Here is a 14,245-nt window from a genome sequence, read left to right as displayed (position 1 = left end):
GGCCAGTTCCAGTGTTCCTTTGTGCCTATTCCCACACCCATTTGCTTGTGTGCTCACTCCTGTAAGGGATTGAGCATGGCGGCCAAGTAAATGAGCTACTCCCTTCACCAGTCCCATAAGGGATCAAGGGAGCTCTCCCATCTCAGAAGGATGATGACCAAGCTGTGTTATTAAAATAAAATAGAATTACCTAGGTAGAAGAGGGGGAAGGGTATTTCAGGCCGGGGAGCAAGGAAGGAAGAAATGGCCTGATGAGTTTGGGGAACTGCAAGTAGTTCATTGTTGTCGGAATGTAAAATTTGAGGCAGGGAATGAGATGGGTAGAAACCTGTTCATGGAGAGGCTTGGACACCATGGCAAGGAGCTGGGAATTCCTCCCTAAGTCGAAATACATGCATGTCTTTTATATATCAGTAAAATACTCTAAATATTTATTATTACCTGTTGAAACTCTGGTAATCATGGTTGTTTCATAGACTGCAACCACAAAATTGAGCCAACTATTACCTTAATTATCAGTTGCTGTTGAGCACAAGATCCTTGGTTTCAGTGTCTGATTTCACATGGTCTTCAGAGTACCGAGAACCTTAATCAATCATTTCACAAAAGATTGACGGTGCTCACTGCACAGGAGGACAGTATAGTCAACTGAGTTCAAATCCATCACCACTGTTGGAAAACAACTAAGAATGAGTTGATCTGCAGCATCTTTGGGTACCTAAGATATCCCATTTTATAAGAGGCAAGAACATAGGCCAATTCATATAAAATGTATTTCTTGCATTTGTGTTAAAGAAGAGAACAAGAGAGGGTAGGAGGGTGATTTGATCTTATGAGTAGTAGTTGCTATATACTCATATAGTTATGAGTATTTATGAGTTATTTATGAGTATGATATTATTTGTCATATATAGTTATTTTACTTTGACTTCTGAGTCTTTTTTCCTTGAATGATTCTTTGTTTCCTCAAATGCTATACAAAACCACTCGTTATTGAGTAAAAGCTTAGTGAAAGGGACTAGAAATAAAGGAATTCAGAAGAGAGAGGCTCAAAGGGGGAAGACCTCCTTCCTTTATTAAAAAGAAGTAATTCCGTTTTTAAGCACAAAATAAGATCTAAATATAAAAATTGTTTGTGAGAAAGGTACATTTTTTGTAGGAAGGAGGGCCAGTGTTCCCTGTTGGTGTCACCACAACTCATTTATTTATACCCTTTTACTTATTTTTCCCCAGACATAAAACTTTTTCCTGGAATCATCCATAATGGAATTCCAGGAAGATGTGTTAAATATATTGCTATAGTTTACAATTGTCATCTGTAATGTTTTATTTAGCTGATTTTCTTTTTTTCACTGCTCCCTGTACAACACAGAACACCATATGCCATTGTCCCTGTCAGGAAGCAAAGGTTTCCCTGGTCTGTGCCTGTGCCTGTGTTTATGCCACAGAGGAACTGTGGTCCAGTGCCATCTTTTATTGATAGGGCCAGCAAAGGAGAAATCTAATGAAATTATCAAAGCTTTGAATTAATTATGAACTGGAATAGGAGAGCTAAGCTCTCTGGAGCCAAGGATCTCATTACCCATTCACTCTCATTGCATCCTCTTCTGGAGCAGAAGGCATTTTCAGCTACAGCTCTTAGCCTGGCTTTGGACTTTATTCAAACTTACTAAACTGATATCCTCTTTTTACTACAGTGTGGCTGCTAATGTCCATGATGATTAATTTAATTCTGCTCTGGATGTGCAGGAGATGTAAATCGGTTCTCTCTACCCCTTTTATTTTTTTTTCTTTCTTATTTTCTTTTTATCAAATTGGATGTTACACAAGTTTTTTCCTTTTGGGTAATGTGAGAAGCTTGCAGGACTCTGGCATAGCTTCACTGAATATAGTGATTAAATTAAAATTAAGAGCTATATTACATCTACTGTGTATTCCGTGGATATTTAGGTAAGCAGAAAGTCAAATGTTTCTTCTTTGAATTTTGAACACCAATTTGGAGTTTTTCTTTCTTTTCTTTACCTTAGAATTAATGGTACAGCAATAACTTTCCTGGTCTTAACAGCATTGTTCCTATTTCTAATGTGTGATGTATAGAAACACATCTTGCCTTGTGATTGTAGCTCCTAAGACTGTGCCACTGACAGGGAGCAATTAATGTTTGTCTTACAATTCTGTTTTTCTTTCTCCTAGTGATATACATTTTTTAATGAATAAATCAACCTCTGATTGTTTTAAATTTAGTAGGAAAATCAATAACAACGTGGTCTCAATTTAGCATTGTCAGTGATTCTTTTGGTACTGTCATATAGGTTCAAGGCATGACAAGTGTTTTCTGCCTGCTTTTGAGACCCATTATTTATGAATTCCTAAGCTGTAGCTCATCTGTCTCAGTGAACTACAGGCCACTGGCAATTTTGGAAGCAATGACTAACTTTGCTTTATAGAGTCAATATTTTAAGGTTTTGAATAATGGGGGAAGGGAGAATGATAATCTTTGTCTTTATTATTCCTATTTACTTTCAATGAGTTTTTTCCCCCTATTTATTTTCTTTATAGGCAGCTGCAATATTTAATTCAGCCTTTGGAAGTTTTTTGGTAAGTAAACATGGTTTAACTTGTCTATTACAACTTTTGCTGTGATATTGTTTATATGAAAGATTTAGTGAAAGCTGGATTTCCTTTACTTTTTGGTTAAATATAAAAGTTGTTGAATCTTTTCATGTGCCAGTATCTATACCCTGAAGAAAATTAGTTAGTAAATAAATCAAATGTTCTCTTACAATATATTTTGGAGGCTTGGGTTTTAATATTCCATTTAATGAATTCAAGGAATCAATTAAAACACTATGTGTCTCCTTATAGAGGTTATGTCAATATATTGATCATTTAATGAGGTCTTTTAGATTATTATTATTTTGTGTCATGGGACTAAGGATTTTGAAAAGGAAACATGACCCAGCTGGTCAGAAAGGGAATGCTAATTTACTTGTTGACATGCCATTTATTTTGTACATTTCACTGTCAAAGAAACTACTGGCTTGGATGCTTCTGAGAAATCTATGTGAAAGAAAATTTGAAAGGAAGATATGACTAATGAGTAATTTGCAAGTAAATGTTGTATCAATATGTATATATAAAGATTCAAAAGTAATTCAGCTTTCATAAGTAGAACCAATATAAGGATGTTGTTTTAGCATTTTTAATCATTATTTTAAAATAAATGATATAACAGAGACTTGATTTGTGTTGTGAAAGATTGAGAAACTAAGTTTTCTGTTAATTTAAAATTTTTTGTGCCTTAAAACTTTGTTAAATTCCTGAAGTAAATTAGAATATTATATTTTGGGGGGCATAACTCATTAGCAGGTATGTAGTACAGTGATTTACAAATAATTGAGAGTAAACTAAGTGATGTATAAACTAGTTCATGAGTCTAGGTAAAATATCAATTACCTCTGTTTAAAATGCTGTGTTAATTATTATTGTTTGTATTTAAATGTAGTTAAAACTTTTAAACATGTTGTTACATAGTGTTAATTCTACATAGTGCTACACAGCTTTTAGTGTCACATAGCCTTACAGAGTTTTTAATGATGTAGCATCTGCAAAAAATATGCATAGCCTATATCTTATTTTTATAGAGCCAGTAATGATTTTTGTGATGCTGTCTTATTTCTGGGTTTTAGACAATAAAGTCTGTTTTAAAAAATAATCTTTTGGATTGCTTAGTTTAGACTCAGTAATATTTTAAGTCATTATTTCATGTGTCCAAGCATTATTCTATATGTTGTCACAATTGTTTAATAGAATAATATCTGTAAAATACGAACTTTCTGGAAGCCAATTTTGGTACATGATTTGGTACCATACACCTCCACTATCAAAACATAGCTTCTTAAGTTGGATCTCTTAGTCTTTCAGATGTCTAGACTTTGAGAAAATAAAGTTGACACAATTTTGTCTGAGTGACTGAAACAAAATACATGATTCCTTTGTTAGAGAACAAGCTTACTAAGTATAGTGTGAGACATGCACTGACTATATGAACGTATCATATTTGTTTTACCAGGCCCACTTGTTTGGTAAGGTCTAGTGAAGTACAACTTGTGCTTGTGGTTCTTTGGGATTTGTATTATGCTCTTTCACTCCTAAGAAGCTGTGTATTCTCACTTCTTAGTCTTTTGCTCTTTTTCTTTTCTTCACTTTTTTTTCTTACCCTAATTCAGTTAATCGATCAAAGGTATTTATTGATTTCCTGCTACACAGAGGTAGTTTTCTAGTGTCTGTGAAGAATGCAAAGAAATATAAGGTGGGTCCCACTAGGTTGTGGAGATGACATGTAGAAAAAGAAATGCAATGTAAAAGTTAACAAGCCATATGAAAGATGTTACTAGAGATATATGATTGTCAAATAAATGGCACAGACAATATGCACTCTAAATTCACAGGTCTGACAGAAGTGATTGCTCTGAGCTGGGCCTTGAGGTATGGGTAGGAATTAACTGGTAAAGGAGAGGAGAGGAAATGGCATGAGCAATGGCAGAAAGGCAGAAGTGTTGTTTTACTTTTTTTATTCCCGTTCCTTCCCCTGCTTTTTCTTTCACAAAGTTGAAAATTACCAGAGAGAGTTCGAGAGTGAAAATTATGATTAGGTATGTTTTGCTCCAGTGTTGTAAGAGAAATAATTCTATATCTTTTTTTCCTCTCTTCACCATAGTTACAACAACCTAGGATTATGAAACATGTGTGAACTGTATCAGTTAGAATTAGGTTTGGCTTAACAGAAAAAATAATAATAATAGTGACTTACACGAGATTAAGATTTATTTTTCCATAATAATAAATTTTTCCATTTGGAGGGAGCTGTCCAAGTATGGTATAGTGGCTTCATGGTCTCATCATGGGCCAAGACTCCTATCTCTGTCCTCCACCATCTGCAGCATGCAGTTTTCTTCCTCAAGGCTGCCTCATGATCCAAGATAGCTGCTGGAGCCCCAGCCAGAACGTCTGGATAGCAAGGTAAAGTAGTGAGAATAGAAAAAAGAGCTCCCTACTCCAGCCTGGGCTAAAGCGCAAGACTCTGTCTCAAAAAAAAAAGAAAAAGGAAAAAGAAGAAAGAGCTCCCTGAAACCTGAATCTTCTTTCTTTGAACAGCATTCCTGGAATTCCACCACAATACTAGCACTTCCTTTTGTAGAACTCAGTCACATGATCACTTCTAGCCACTGAAGTTGGGAAATATGGCAATTTACTGAGAGCTGAAAATTAGATTTCTGTTACTAAGAAAGAAGAGGAAAATAGATATTGAGACAGCTAGTACATTCTACATATGAACAATGTACAACAATTATTAAAGGTTTGAAGAAAGACGTTCATCTCAGTTAAATGACATGAGAAGGCTTCAGGGAGAAATTGGTGCTTGAGTTGGGATTAGGAAGAAGGTTTATTTTACAGGAGTGAAATTCCAAATTGTAAACTTTATATTTTTATTTTATTATTCTTAAAGGATGGTACTTGTTACAGCTATTTGGGAATTTTCTCTATAAATGGAAAATATCCACCTGTTCTTAAAATTTAGGATTATGAGTAGTGGTATGGTTTCTGGAGCCAGACTGGGTTTAAATTCTTACTTGACTGACGACTAGCCTAACTATGTAAGCTTCCCTATATATAAAATGAGGCAATGATAGTGCCTAAACTGTGGACTTGTGGGATAAATTATATAAAATGTTTATATGATATGATAAGAAATAACTTTGAGCTAAATGTTAGATCTAGGTTTTTGTCCAAGCTCTGCCATGAACTTTTATGTGTGTGTGACTATGGATATCCATGAAATAAGGAAATTGGTTATCTCTGACTGAGCCCTGCAAGATCTAAAATACCCTGATCCGTTGATTATTCTCTGATTATGAGTGACCATTCCTGTGGTACAAACATAATAGAATCTGAAAAGGGTATTTATTTCAGATTACCTTAAATCTTTGAATGAAAGGCTTTTATTAGAAGAGTATTTGAAGAAAGAACTCTGAGGGCATTTTTGTTGATTTTCAGGCATCTGGATATACTAAATAAAATACTGTACATATTCATAGCTAGTTTAATAATGTCCTGGGTCTAATTTAAACAGTGTTTTTAGGAACTAATTATTATAGAAAGCTCTTTTTGTTGTTTTTGTTATTGTTTTTAATGTAACTAGGTGGGTAATAACTAATGATAGGTGAATTCAATTTACATAAATTTGAGACTAAGAAAATATTTTAAAATCATGCCATGGAGGATTGCTTTAAGTTAAGAAGTTAATGTCATTATCTCCTCCTCTCATTTAAATCGTTCAGTTTATAATAATTGTGGAACATAGTAAGTGATTTGAGATTTCTCTCTTAATGAGATTTTAATAAAATTTGATAGTAAAGCACCCTGAATAACTAAAATGCTATTAAAATTTATGTATATACATGTATGTATTTGTACTTCAAGTTCAGGCAACTCACATGTTGCTCCTCATCAGAAGGTGTTGGTTTTTTAAAAATAAATACATCTTTTGGGGAAATTCTAATTGAAATTTTTTTCTTTAATTTCAAAAGATTCAATTGTGTTGAAAACAAATTCCCCAAACTAAATTTAGATCATTTGATTTGTTAGAACTTAGCATTTTTGATTTGGAGGCTGAATTCAGTGTTTCCATGTCTCTAAAAATGATAGGTTAAAGTGTAAAAGGAACGTTTAGAACTTTGCTATTTTTAGACTCCTCAGCCTATGTTATTATTTTTGGTAACTCCTAATCTTAAAGGGAAACGCTAAGGAGTGACAAGCTGATCATACCAAACTGAGTTTTTAATAATGATGTTATAAACATTAGAACAATTCATGGCAACATAGATGTACTAATAAGAATTTCAGAAACATTATCAAAGAGTCAGAAAGTTAAATCATCCTTGTAAATTCAAAACATCTAATCTAAAAAAGATCTATACGAGTCACTGATTACTTTCTAAATCTCTTCATTTAAAGTGTCAAGAAATGGGTTTCTTTCACATAATTCTTCTCTTTTAAAATACACGTTGCTGGAACTAGCAGAAGCTATTCTAAGATGAACAATTTTCTTTTCATGCCAGATCAAAGGTTAAAAGGAACTCTTTGCCTTGGGGTGAAAAACTAGCCAGTTTATATTTTTCTTCCCTTACCCAGTTGTTCTGTCTTCCCTCTGCTTTGGCTGGTTCCCCGTTACTACCCTGCTTTGTAGAAAAATTTGAATAGTTTACTGATGTTATTATAGCTGCTGAAAGAAAAGAAATCCCAAACACGAATGCCATGTTTTAATAATAATAACTTGTATGTTTATCACCTTCTTGTAATTTTTCCTTTCCTGTACAATGATATACGCCTATTTTATTGTTTTTGGTGACTCCTGATCTTAAAAGGGAACCCTAGTGAATGACAAAGATGATCATGCCAAATCGAGTTTCCAACTATGCTATAAAACATTAGAGAAATTCACGGTAACATAAATGTAAGAATTTCTGAAATATTTAGAATGGTTAAAGAGGAAACACCATTATCTTTGTTACTCATTGATTGCTGTGGAACAAAGCTTTTTAAAAATTAGATCAAGAATCTCAAATGTTAAACAGAGGCTTAAAGGTGGTACTAGATAAGATTCAGTTGTTAATTTGGTTTGCTTTCACCTAAGTCTAGGATATATTTAGTTTACGGTTTATGGGGTCTCTTATTTTGTAAAGTATTGAAGACTATGCTGAATTTGTGTGTGTGTGCATGCGCTTAATTTTCTTAAAATCTTAAGCAACCCAAATTGTTCACTTAGTATCTTAGTTTTACCTCAAAAGTTCATGGCTTGTTTATAAAAAAGTTTTTATTTTCATTAAACAAATGCCAGAACATACGACTTAATATTTAAGCAGTATCAGTACCATATTATAGATGCTGTTTCAAGTTCATCATTTAGTGGGAAGAACTGGATAAAACCAACAGTTTAAATGGCCCATCCTGGGTGTTAAAATTAATAACTGTGTTCAGATGAATGGAAGTTGGTTTCCACCGTTGCACAATGCAACCCATCATCATGCTATGCATTTCATTTGATCATCACCTATTTGAGCAAGTGAACATCATAAGAGCTGGATTGCTGAGATCAGACGACTTTTGTTTTAAAAATACCATTGGTTCAATTAGCAGGTAGCACAATATAGGAAAATGGGATAGAAAATCAGCACAGATATACTCAGAGTCCATTAGATTCAAGGCATTTTTCAAGATACTGAAGCAAATACACAAAACATAAATATGGGAAAAATAATAATAAAATATTTAAGAAAGAGAGAAGACAGGAATGAAGACTGTCTTCAATGCAGTGCTTTCCAGCATTCAGGCATCATTATAGCTTTTGCCATGTCAGCATACTGTTTGTTAAATAAGACTCACATTTTCAATTTAAATTTAGTTCAAGCCAAAACTTTACATCAACACTATAAATAAAGAACTATCTTGTCGTGAATAGAAGGTAACTGAAATTAAGTCAATGGAAAAAAAAGCTACTATTAATTTGTAGCTAACCTCTGCTGCTATTCAAGGCTCTGAATCTGATGCCTGCTCTTCTTTTGATAAAAGGTGAAATTAGTACCAGCACCAAACAAATCACTTTCTCCTTCTGCAATCCGAAGGATTGAGAGTTGAAAAGACAGTAAGTTGCATTACTAATTCTCTGTGCACGTGTCCTTTGAGTTATCTTGTTTTCATTTACACTTTGGGAAACACCGTTCTCTGAGGTCACTTCTCAATCACGCCATCAAATAAATGAATTAAAATTATTTGGAGAAGTCAAATGAAGAAACTCCTAGAATCAGGGACTCTGGCAACCTAAACATGTTTGCGTTTCTTTCACTAGATCATTTTTTACATAACACCTCTCTAGAAAAACAGTGGTATGTGTGCCAAAGTGACAAACATATTTGCAGAGTTAAAAATATGCCATAATGCTCCAGTCAGGAAGACCCGGTGATAGCTGCATGTGGGTTTGTTTTTAAAACAAACTCTTATCTGAAGTACAATCATTGTAAATAAAAAATGGTCTTTGTTACTTAATAAAAATGTATAGAATCTATACCTATTCTATTTTAGCAGCATAATGTTCTATGCTGTCTGGCAGGACTTGTGTGGCAAGTAAATGCATTAGTCACAGTGATCATTTTTCTTGCAAATTTGTGACACAGATTTAATTATAGGAATGACCAGCAACTTACAAATCTAATTTTGGTGGAGGCTGAGGCAACTTTTTTTTAATTTTAATAATGATGGATTTTTTTAAAGCAATGATTTCATTACCGTTTAAAGAAATCTACTAGTATAGAACTAGCCAATTGACTGGAGTTATTTTATTACCCTTTAACAAATGCCATGTACTTTCATTTTAATTTTTATTAATTTTTAAAACATCATCAGTCCCAAACTGGGAAAGTATTTGCTGCTATACTCATTTGAGTAAAATAAATAAATATAAATTATTCTGGTTCAGGAGGTTTGTAAAGGACCTCCTAAGAAAGATGATCCTAGCAGTCGTTTAAAATAAAAATTAAATTTCCTTAATTTGAATCCAGCCTACTACAGAACTGCTTAGTTTATGGTCTTTAGTAGGAGATGCTTATTAACTACTAATTGATGAAAATGTGGCAAATAGTTCTTATTTCTTTGTTTCTTTTTCCTTCAAACTAAAAATTTTGAATGGTTAATCTATTTGTTGAGCTAATATTTTGGGGGTCTGGCATAATAGTATGGTGAGCCAAACGATTAAGGTTCTTGCCTTCATTTATATTACAGATTCTTAAAGTGAGAATATCAAGTCCTAATTGGGTGTGTGTGTGGCGGGGAGAGACTGCTGGAGTAAATAGTGTTAAATATTTTCTTAGAACTTTTTAAAAGTTTTGTTCTATTATTAATATGCCTCATTGATTCAGACCCCACTACCATTCCAAATAAATCTGGCCATGTGGAGAGAAGCAGGAGGAAAATAGAGGATGCATAAACTGTATAAACTTGATTCTATCAACCAAAGATAATCTTCCCTTTAATTGTTGGTTCCTGCGATGAAAGCAGTGTTAGACCTTCAAACTTCATCATGGACTCAGGATTTCAAGTAAACATTTAGCATTTCTAAAAAACAGTAGTCTGTATTATTGGAAATGGCAGATTTTAGTTTGAAATTAAAAAAACCATTTTTTAAGCCTAGATTTACTGGATGTTGCTGTTTGATCTTATATTAACTTTTAAAATGAAACATTTGTGGACTTCCTACTATGTGCTCAGCTCTGGGCCAGCTTCTAGAACTGAAAAAATAATTTAAAAATATGATTCTTTTCCTCAATTTGCTTAAAATTCCTGAATTTAAATGCTGTTTTTCCTAGTGTGATTGCACAAACATCCTAATTCTGAATTTCCTCCAGGTAACTACACCATACAGTTTGAGAAACACTTATTTTACTATAAAACTTCAAGTAGGCGAGCGCAGTGGCTCACGCCTATAATCTCAGGACTTTGGGAGGCCGAGGCTAGTGGATCACGAGGTCAGGAGTTTGAGACCAGCCTGAACAACATGATGAAACCCTGTCTCTACTAAAAATACAAAAATTAGCCAGGCATGGTGTCACATGCCTGTAATCCCAGCTACTCAGGATGCTGAGGCTGAGCTTGGATCCAGGAGGCGGAGGTTGCGGTGAGCAGAGATCGTGCCACTGCACTCTAGCCTGGGTGACAGAGCGAGACTCCATTTCAAAACAAAAACAAAAAACAAAAACAAAACAACTTCAAGTAATGCAGTAGATTATCTCAATTATTGCTTTTAAAACTGCCACTTTTTGTTACAACTCCAAAGAAAACTGGGTTTTTATCATGAAGTTTATATCTACCAATTTAGATGTTTTGAAAGTGCAATTTGTCAGATACCAGATTCAATTTTTAAGTATACCAAATGCTGACTTAGAAAGATACTTTACCATGTATAATTTACTTGGTGAGGACAATGTGTTAAAAAATAACTTTCAAAAAGCTACTGTAATTTTAATATGCTTATTATAGAATGTATGAAAAATACAGATAGACTCACCTAGCTATAACGAATCAGCATTTTAATTTATGTCCTGTGTATTATATAGATGTAGTTACAAAAGTGGTGTATATTGTGTAGTCAATCTTATTTTCTCCTTTTTCCCTTTATGTATGTGAGTATTTTCTCATATTCTTATTTCTACTCTGACAACTAGATTTTGTTTTATATAATACATAATATAATCTATAATTTTTTTGGATACGGTATTCTTTCACTATTATTTTCGGAGAATGCTCACCACCTAGAAAGTTTCTTCTTGCCCTTTGGAGTCAGTCCTCTCCCTTATCCTCAGTCTCTGGCAGTCACAGAATTTTTTTCCTTTCTCTATACTTTTGCCTTTTTCTAGAAAGTCATCTAAATGGAATCACACAATATATGCCTTTTGAGTACGGTTTCTATCACTTAGCATACACTTTTGTGATTCATCTATGTTGTATATATCAGTAGTTAATTTATTTTTATTGCTAAGTAGTATTACATTGTTCATAAATTTACCAGTTGATGAACTTCTGGTTGTTTCCTGGATAATAATTATAAATAAAGTTGCTATAAATATTTGTGTACAGTTTCTTATGTAGATATATATGTTTTTATTTCTCTTGGGGAAATATCTTTTCTGAGTCATATAGTGAGTATATTTTAACATTATAAGTAACCACCAAACTCTTTCCCAAAGTGATTGTGCCATTTTACATTCCCAGCAGTAATGTATAAGTAGTCCAGTTACTCCACAACCTTGCCATCCCTTGACATTCGCAATATTTTTTATTTTAGCCATTCTAATAGGTGTGTGGTCGTATGTCATCAAAGCTTTAATTTGTATTTCCCTAGCTGCTAATGATGTTGGACATTTTTTTTTGTGCTTATTTGCCATCTGTGTATCTTCTATGGTGGCCTGTGTATTCAAATCTCTTGCCCATGTTATTTATTAGATTGTTTTCCTATAATTAGGTGCAAGTTTTTAAGTTTGTTTTGGACACCAGTCATTTATCAGACATATGTTTTATAAGTGATTTTTTCCCAGTCTGTAGCTCATCTTTTCATTTTCTTAACAGTAACTTTCAAATAGCAGAAGTTCAAAATTTTTGATAAATCTAGTTTGTCTTTTTTTTTTCTTTTGTGACTCAGGCTTTTTGTATCCTATATAAGAAATCCTTGTTTCTTACAAAGATTTTTCTCCTGTGTTTTCTTCTATAAGTTTTAGTTTTTGTTTTTACATTTAGTCTTATGACCCATTTTGGATTAATGTTTGTGTATAGTTTAGTGTACTGTTTGATGTTCATTACTTTGTGTATGTTCTAGAGTTGTAAGGTTTTTGTGTCTGTCACATTTGTCCGTTTTTTCCTTTATGGATTTTTTTCATTGCCTTTATACGTATGAAGCTTTTTCCTATCACAATGTCAGGTAAAAATTCATGTGTATTTTCTTTTAGTTTTATAATCAAGATGAATATTTAATACTATTGAAAAGCAAAGCCCATCATATGGGGTTTTATAAAAAGAAATAATAGATTGAAAGTGCTTCACCTGATTATGGTATCATTGGTTAAAGAAGTTAATTTCTGTTTATTGCTTTCCCCACTGTGATTTTTTTGCCCTGTAAATCCAGCCTCATAATGTTATTCTTACATCTACATAGTGATATATATGCCTGTCCCTGAAAATAATTGGATCAGTATTCATGACTGTTAAAAATTGTTTTTCTATCTTAGGATATTACACATGACATTAACGCAATTACTTAAGATAAAATTGTTTATTCAAAATATGAAATGGGGATGGAAATAAAAGAATAAGGGAAAATTATAGAAACCTCATTTTTATATCAATTTGATTTACAAATGTTCACACAAATTAATAGTAAAATATTCTTATTTGGAGGACTATGAACCAAGGTGAATAACTTTCTTAGTGTAATTTAAGATAATGGAGGACTTTAAAAAAACAAAATTCATAATCTTAAGAGCCTTAATAAACTTGATTTTAACTTTTGGTAATTGAACGAGCTGTACTGATCAGGTGGAAAAAATTCTACTTGCTATTTTGGAAATTAGAGTCAAAGCACCACAAATCTTCCAGATTATGAGTAACTGGAATAACTAGTGTTATCTCGAGTAACATTGATTCATATTCTATGTGCCCAGGGATGGTTATACTCTGAGCTTACGGCTTTCTTTTTTGCTAGAACCCTACACTTGTTTACTTTTCCTGAGTAGCTTTTTTTTTGGTGATATTTTTAATAAGTAGAATAATTAAAAATGTTCTCTGTGTTTATAGTTTTACCTTATAACAGTAGTTGGTCTATAGTTCAATATTTATAGTTTGGTCTTTTATTATTCAGCCAAGTCTCTTGTAAGCAGTTATTTTCTGCAGGGTTCCTAGGTTTTCACTTGAAAGCTTAAGTTAATATTTTTATCCATGTATTTTGGAGGGATAATGTTTATTAACATTATTTTGCTTTTGGTAATTTCCAAGAGCCAGGGCAATGATTCCTATCTTCTTCGTTGTCATCCACACAATATTGTAAGACAAACTATTATCACATACTACTTTTTGTGTCATTCCTATGCCCTAATGCCTATAGTGGCTCTTAATTACCCACTACCTAATTGACCATTCAGGGATCCTCCCAGTATGTCCCTATTGTCTCTCTCTCTCCCCACCCACCCAGTTTCATTCCCATGTTAACTGTTGATCCACTCTTCTCCACCCTCTCCTCTGTTAAATCCAGTTTCTCTATTTTTTTTTCTTTTATGGCTCAGGCGTTTTGTATCCTATCTAAGAAATCCGGCCGGGCGCGGTGGCTCAAGCCTGTAATCCCAGCACTTTGGGAGGTCGAGACGGGCGGATCACGAGGTCAGGAGATCGAGACCAGCCTGGCTAACATGGTGAAACCCCGTCTCTACTAAAAAATACAAAAAAAACTAGCCGGGCGAGGTGGCGGGTGCCTGTAGTCCCAGCTACTCGGGAGGCTGAGGCAGGAGAATGGCGTAAACCCGGGAGGCGGAGCTTGCAGTGAGCTGAGATCCGGCCACTGCACTCCAGCCTGGGCCACAGAGCCAGACTCAGACTCCCTCTCAAAAAAAAAAAAAAAAAAAAAAAAAAAAAGAGGAAATCCTTGTTT

General features: G+C 33.7%; 1 protein-coding gene across 4 annotated transcripts in view; it reads left to right on the top strand.

Annotated features, from left to right (window-relative positions):
• SLC10A7 (solute carrier family 10 member 7) overlaps positions 1-14,245 on the top strand; it is a 255,660-nt gene that overhangs the window by 76,499 nt on the left and 164,916 nt on the right. For 2 of the 4 annotated variants that reach the window (XM_007999927.3, XM_007999928.3), the window contains exon 5: positions 2,560-2,598. The exons of the other annotated variants lie outside the window; for them this stretch is intronic. In XM_007999927.3, coding sequence (XP_007998118.1) covers positions 2,560-2,598 — 39 coding nt within the window. The remainder of the gene's footprint in view (positions 1-2,559; positions 2,599-14,245) is intronic. 4 annotated transcript variants of the gene reach the window in all.

This window comes from Chlorocebus sabaeus, chromosome 7 (genome assembly GCF_047675955.1).
Source record: "Chlorocebus sabaeus isolate Y175 chromosome 7, mChlSab1.0.hap1, whole genome shotgun sequence".
Classification (NCBI taxonomy): domain Eukaryota; kingdom Metazoa; phylum Chordata; class Mammalia; order Primates; family Cercopithecidae; genus Chlorocebus; species Chlorocebus sabaeus.
This window is presented reverse-complemented; position numbering and strand designations above follow the sequence as displayed.